This window comes from Engraulis encrasicolus, chromosome 17 (assembly GCF_034702125.1).
Source record: "Engraulis encrasicolus isolate BLACKSEA-1 chromosome 17, IST_EnEncr_1.0, whole genome shotgun sequence".
In the NCBI taxonomy this organism is placed as follows: Eukaryota; Metazoa; Chordata; class Actinopteri; order Clupeiformes; family Engraulidae; genus Engraulis; species Engraulis encrasicolus.
This window is the reverse complement of record NC_085873.1, coordinates 50430114-50437613: the sequence shown is the minus strand read 5'-3', so window position 1 is coordinate 50437613 and position 7500 is coordinate 50430114. Positions and strand designations below refer to the sequence as shown.

The 7500-nt window shown below is 42.9% G+C and overlaps 1 protein-coding gene across 1 annotated transcript in view; it reads right to left on the bottom strand.

Moving 5' to 3' along the window:
- The window catches only part of si:ch211-183d21.1 (uncharacterized), a 44538-nt gene that overhangs the window by 6007 nt on the left and 31031 nt on the right, over nt 1-7500 (bottom strand). Inside the window, exons 10-12 of the mRNA XM_063220814.1 lie at nt 3844-3885; nt 2779-2850; nt 2430-2552 (exon numbers count right to left, since the gene is read on the bottom strand). Coding sequence (XP_063076884.1) covers nt 2430-2552; nt 2779-2850; nt 3844-3885 — 237 coding nt within the window. The remainder of the gene's footprint in view (nt 1-2429; nt 2553-2778; nt 2851-3843; nt 3886-7500) is intronic.

The window sequence follows — 7500 nt, the reverse complement described above, 5'->3', positions numbered from 1 at the left end:
AAACGGCTGAAAAAAAACGCCAAATGGCCAATTTTTCCGATTTTTACCCGCAGACGCTCATCCTAAGTAGCACGGGCACCCGCCCAATCTGGCAACACTGACTGTATCTTTAGATAGTCAAATTAATGCTCTATGCTCTGTACATGTGTGTGTGATTGCATGCAAAATATGTATCTGTTCATATACTGTATGTGTGTGTGTGTGTGTGTGTGTGTGTGTGTGTGTGTGTGTGTGTGTGTGTGCGTGTGCGTGTGCGTGTGCGTGTGCGTGTGTGTGTGTGTGTGTGTGTGTACTGTAAATGACATTGATGCATTTATATGTGATGTGCTTGAATATATGCTAGTGGTGTGTATGTGTCTCTCTGTAGTCTTGTGCAGGACTGTACAGTGGTGGTGGTGGTGGTGGTAGAGTATGTGTGTGTGTGTGTGTGTGTGTGTGTGTGTGTGTGTGTGTGTGTGTGTGTGTGTGTGTGTGTGTGTGTGTGTGTGTGTGTGTGTGTGTGTGTGTGTGTGTGTGTGTGTCAGCGGCGTAACAACTCGGTCACGGGCCCCGGTGCGAGTATCCAGCACGGGCCCCCGGAGGTTGTGCTAATTTTAGGATATTTTATCTAGCCATTACGGGTGAAAGGGTGGGCTATTTTCTTTGCAATTGCAACAGCATTGTGAATGCTGCAACGATGTGCACATTTACATCATAGAGTATTTAAGTTATCTGTCCCAAAAAAACAACAACAGGACAAACGCAAAGAAAGGCTTTCGGAATATGTGTCTAGAGACCGGTTGAGACAGGGACAGGGGGCTGCGTGTGTGCTTGCGAGCGCACGGTGCCTGCTGACAGCAGGCTACACAGACGAGGGAGTCAACCATGCTGATCTTAAGCACCCCAGTTTAAACTTCATCAAAAAAATAACACTAAGGACTTACAAGATAGATGGCACAATCAACAGAATATGCCTTCATAATGATTTCAATATTCCACTACCCCACATACACAAGGTGCCATTGCAAAGTAGTTTTGCGTCCTTTGGCATCATCAAATAACGGCACAATATGCAACGCTGGTTATGGAAGACGGTCCCGGCTACCAAAAACATGGGAAAAGATGGAGACGGTGCATGGGTGGATACCAAGGAGTGGATACACAACATCCAAGACAACCATGACAACACATTGGTGACAGCCCACCAGTAAAACATACGCAGATAGAGCTCTACACACGCACACAGAATTATTTAGATTTATTTCTCCCCTCCCCTAGCTGACAACTCCAGAGTCCACTTCGTAACATAGCCAAGCTAACAGAAGAACTTAACTTATATAATGCTAACAGGAGAAACGCTAGATGATAAAATCAACATGGAGTGGAGGTGCTGTTAGCAAGTCAGCACAACTAGTTGTCAATTGGAGAACACACAACTAAGTTACAACGCTGGGAATAACTACAGCAATACCGCTGTCACAGATTACAAACTAGAATGGACACCGTTAAAAATGTGCCTCGTCTCTTTCGTTTAGCCAGACCCTGCCGAACCCATACTACTGGACTAGAAAGTGACAACAATTGGAAAATCCCTGAAGGAGATGAGTGATATGAAATCAATATAATGCTGCGGCGGACATTATTATAGGGAAACCTGTCCTTACCTTCTTCGTAGCGTCTTTGAAATCTTCTCAGATAATATCCAAGGAGGTCTAATATCCATAGGATGTTCTTGCTAGCCAGTAGCCATCTCTATTCTTGGCGAATGAAGTGACTAAACTCATTTTATATTCCGCCTTCAAGCCAACAACGCATAGCCTACTACTACAACATAGATAAGATGAGAACAAAAGAGTCCACGTTCGACTGACCAGCATGCATTTAATTTGGTAAGGGAATCAATCATGTGGTAATTCCAAACAGAACGTTACCACTGGCGACTCGCGCTCCCTGTTTACATACAGCCAATGATAGTGTATGAAAATATATATCCCACAATCCCTGGCCGCAATGTAAAAAATAAAATGCACACATATAGCGTTCATGTGTTACCTTTATTGCTATTTGAAACATTTGTCTGAACAATTTCACTGCCCATGTAATGACCTGTAGCAATATAGTAACTAAAAGTGTCAATTTGCAATTTATTTAATGCTGTAAATTCCCACCGTCTTGTGGGAGTCTGACACGGTCTATAAATAGTGTCTGGACATTAGGTCAATGAAGCGCACAGGATCCAATGCCTATCTATTTTTTGACCCGTAACCAATGGGTATAGAGCTATATGAGGGGGCCCGCGATCCACTTCGGAGGGCCCGTTCGCGGGGCCCCCTGTGGTCGCGGGCCCCGGTGCGGCTGCACCGGCTGCACCGCCTATAGTTACGCCAGTGGTGTGTGTGTGTGTGTGAGTGTGTGTGTGTGTGCGTGTGTGTGTGTCAGAGATGTCTTACCTGTCCTCATACACGAGTGTGTGCTGCTGGTGGTGTGGGTGATTAGCGCCCTCTGGTGTTCAGAAAGGGCAGGGATCGAGCCCTGCAGATACATCAGACCAGACACACAGGACACATTCACGCCTACACACACACACACACACACACACACACACACACACACACACACACACACACACACACACACACACACACACAAATAATTATTATTATTGGTATGATTTAAGCCATCATATCAATAAAATAGTACAGCTATGGCACATCATGTGTGTGTGTGTGTGTGTGTGTGCACGTGTGTGTGTGTGTATGTGTGTGTGTGTGTGTGTGCGTGCACAGGTGTGTGTATTACCTTGTAAATAAAGAGCTGTGATACCGCAGTTACACTGCTGCTCCAGATACACAGCCACCTCCCCACTGCAGTCTGCAAGGCAGTAACACAACAAGTCAGTACACGTCATGGGTATTTTGATGTACTGTATGTACGCATCAGTGTTAATTTCGTCAACCATGACTATGACTAAGGCAAGGCAATGACTAAAATATGACTAAGACTAAAATATATTTTCGTCATTGTGACTAAGACTAAGACTACATTTTAAAAAGCTGACTAAATTAACACTGGTTCGCATGTGTGTATGTGTGTACTGTAAGTAAGGGTTAACGTTCGGCGAGAAGGTCGCTACCGTGGAATAGCAGCACGACAGAGAGAATCTTTAGACCCCGACGCGGAGCAGAGGGGTCTTGTTCTCTCTGAAGTGCTGCTATTCCACAAAGCGACCGACGTTAACCCGTTTATTATATGGATATACTTAAATGATTCACACATGGCGGGGTCTATTTCTTCATTTAATGTTAAGTTTATTGTAATTTGTAGCCTCTTACTGCAGCAGAAAATGCTTAACTACATCATAACAACATCGCTATGACATTACAGAGAGCCACAGTGCTGTGCTAAGGGGTTAATGTCAAAAGATTGTTGCTGCGCAAAACAAAACAGTGCCGTTGTGGAACACCGCTAGGCAACAGGTAGCCTAGACAACAGGTGTTGTCTATCACAGCAGCTGATTAGAGTCTTGTTGAAAAGTCGCTTTAGCAGTGAAAAGTCTTGTTGCCATTGACAGTGGTCTGATATAGACCAACCCGTCCGTTATTTCAAATATCAGACGTGCGAACGTTGGGGAGCCCCATTGAAATGAATGGAGCATTCGACCGATGACGTCACACCATATAATAAGTATGTTTAAATATGCCCATACACACTCAGTCAGGATGTGTCTGTACACTAACTTCTAATAAAATGTGATAATATATACCTACTATATCCACAGACCACAACTACTCATGACAGGACTTGTATGGCTGGCCTTTTTCGATTGTATTGTGATTGTGATTTGGGAGTAAGATAGATGATTACCTGTGATGTCTGGATCCACAGTGGTAGTAGTGGTGTGATTACCTGAAAGGAAAAAAAAATGGTAAGTGGACTGCATTTATATATCATATCTGACTCCTTTGAGAACTCAAAGCACTTTTAATGTATAAAAGTACATGGAAGTCCTTGTGCACAACCCTTCAGTTGTCCAAGTGCAGGTGTACGGCAGGAAAACTTGATCAATATGAAAAGTTAATTAAACACTGCACACTGGATACTGTTCTTTCTCTTTGTTTTTTTTCAAGTGAACAACGCGTTTCGCCTAGTGCTTCTTCAAGTTCGCTCTTTCGAACTTTCCACTTTGAATGTATGTCTCACATTCACCCATTTACACATCTGGCCTCATGGCCTCCACACAAGGTAGGTACCACCCTGCCACCAGGAGCAATTTGGGGTTAAAGGGACACTGTGTGAGATTTTTAGTTGTTTATTTCCAGAATTCATGCTGCCCATTCACTAATGTTACCTTTTTCATGAATACTTGCCACCACCATCAAATTCTAAGTATTCATTATGACTGGAAAAATTGCACTTTTGAATTTCCAAAAATAGCCATTTTTAGCTGCAAAAATGACTCTACTTGGACCATACTAGAAAATATATGTTTATTACTCAGTAAATGTTCAGCCCAGTTTCAATGAGCAGCATAGTTGCAGTACCTTTATTGACCATTTCCTGCACAGTGTCCCTTTAAACATCTAGCTCAAGGACACAACAATGGAAGTCAGGCAAAAACTCCTCTAACAACTGAACTGAGCCAGAGAGAGAGAGAGAGAGAGAGAGAGAGAGAGAGAGAGAGAGAGAGAGAGAGAGAGAGAGGCTCTCTATTGTGCCACTTCTCTCTCTCTCTTCCTGTGCACTACCATGCAGTAATTTGACGTATGGTAATACTCCGGGATGAGAGTGCACTGGACTAAATCTTTGTATAGATTTTAATAATTTAATTATTATTTGTTTTATTTTCATTTTTATTTAATTATTTTTGTTACTTTTTGTGGTTGTTGTCCTGGTTTGTTTCTGATGTGTGTAAACCCTATGGTGTATGTGGATTTGGACAACTGAACTGAACTGAACTAGTTGTTTTGCTACACAAAAACCTTTTAGCTAAATCTACTGTAAATCAAACAATTAGCCCAACAGACAAACAAACAACCAGACCAAAGCATTTCCTGTTTCCTGCCCTGCACACCCGTCACTGGACAACCTCTAGGAAGTGTGCCCATTATCGGTTTCCATGGCTACCCCAATTGCTTTGGAGAAACGAACCAGTCCTCCTCCTCCTCCTTCTCCTCCTCACTTTAGGGGAGAACTCAGGAAGTAGGCAGCCATTGACACACACTACAGAAACAACCTGCACGTGTGTGTGTGTGTGTGCGTGCGCGCGTGTGTGTGCATGTGTGTGTGTGTGCATGCGTGTGCGTGTGCATGCGTGTGCGTGTGTGTGTGTGTGTGTGTGTGTGTGTGTGTGTGTGTGTGTGTGCGTGTGTGTGTGTGCATGCGTGCGCGTGTGTGTGTGTGTGCATGCGTGTGCGTGTGCATGCGTGTGCGTGTGTGTGTGTGTGTTCATCTGAATACAGTAACAGGTGTGTCACCCTGGTTGACATCACTGTACAGACAGTAGGAGTAGGCAGTACTTTACTTTGTACCCATAGAAACGCGGAAGGAGACTTTGTGCAAATCCCAGGCACTGAGCCAAAAAGTTGCACACGCAACATGTATGCACCCCTTGGTAATCTTAGTTTCCCTCGGGATTAATAACTGATACTCTACCCTACTCTCTAATCTTTTTTTAGTTCACGGCATTTTCTTTTTTGTTGTTGTTGTTTTTCTCATTTGACTGAAGAATAGGCATACTGCAAGGTTGCGGCATCATTTATCAAAAGAGAAAATAATAACTCAGGGAAGAATATCAAAAAACAATAAAAGAAAAAGGATACCAAGTAGTGTTCCGTTCTGAATACTGATCAGACCTACGTCGCCTAAAAGTCTCGCAAAAAGCAAACCGTTTTCCGACCAACCGACTGTCAGATGGGCGCGGACTGACTAACGCAGGGACACAGACATGCTGTTGCACATGGCGCAGTACTTCACTTTGTCCCCATAGAAACTCAGAAGGACACACTGAACCCGTTCATATGCGCATCAATAAACCGTTTATGATCAGGTTTTTGGAGTTACCGGTTTATTCGAGCGCTCATGTAAACTGAATAAGCAGTTTTCATAACCGGTTTACTGCTGTTATCGGTTTATGAGAAATCCGATTCGCACAGGTAGGTGTTTGGCTAATGAACTGATTTCTCGTGTCATGTAACCAGCATAATCGGGTTATTGTCAGGTTATTGACATTCTAGAAGGATAAGTAGCCAATCACAAGCCTTAAACTCTAGCTCTGTGTCACACACTTTGGTGGAACACAGTCAATCGACAAACTGCATGTAAACAGCAATAAACCGTTTACTCCGATAACCTGTTTATTCCAATAACAATATAATAACAATATATAACAAATAACATAATAATATTGCGGCCATATCAACGGGCTCATTGTATAGATCTCAGGTGCGGGGCAAAAAGAGTCACAACTCAAAAAGGACATTCTCTTTGAAAATCTTTACTTTAGTTTACTGTATTTTCTTCCTCTTTTTCACATTTGACAGAGGAAAAGGTAGACCGCAAGGTCACAACATCATCTGACAAATGAGAAAAAATAAACCTCAGGAAAGAATGTCGGGAAATGATAAACAAATAAGTGATGTGTATTACTAAACAGACCTCTGTTGCCTGCAGGCCTTAAAAAAAGGAAACTTGCCTCCAACCAACCTGACGAACTGACTGAGCAATGCAGTGGAGTCAGAGGAGAGATTCGGGTCAGGTGGGGACTCACGCAAAAACCCAAGGGAAACAAATCATCAACCTCGTTGGGCAGAGCCTCTGTCATAACCTAATTGTCACCTCAACTCCCTTAAAACACGGCATTATAAATTAGCTGTTACCGGAATGGCAATGACCAAGTCGTAATGTATTACTAAAGGCCCCGTGCACTGTCATAGTAGTGTAGTACTATAGTAGTTAACTTTCAATGTCTATTACAGTGTGCCACAGGAGGTACGGCGTGCATTAAGGGGCTACTCTGTTAATTAAAGGGGTATGCCACTGTTTTGGGGCTTACTACAGTTAAAATAGTTGGCTGGGGTTTATAAAGGTGGTAAAGTGTCTTATTTTTCATGTTAAGCTTTGTCTTGCTTTAAGACAAGTTAAAAGAGGGGGTATGTAGCTAAGCTAGTGAAAGTCAATGGATCACTGTAGCATGTAGCATGTATTCCAGGTGGTGGGCCCATCTGCACAAAGAGGCTACAGTGTGAGCTGTTATTAGTCATTTAGAGCAAGGGGTGAGGAACCTTTTTTATTTCCAAGGGCCACTTCATATTTTATGAAGTCCTTCACTCCAAGGAACGTCCTATAAACACAAACCAGGATTTCCCCCTGCACTTTACAACCTACATTGAAAGCAGTCACCTTTACAACAGACCCCACCTTCACTAGGACCCCTGAAAACAAAACTTAACTGTATTGCAATTTTCATTTCTAACTTTTCTTTACAAAACATGTCATGTATCAAGTGAAACTGCATAACGTTAA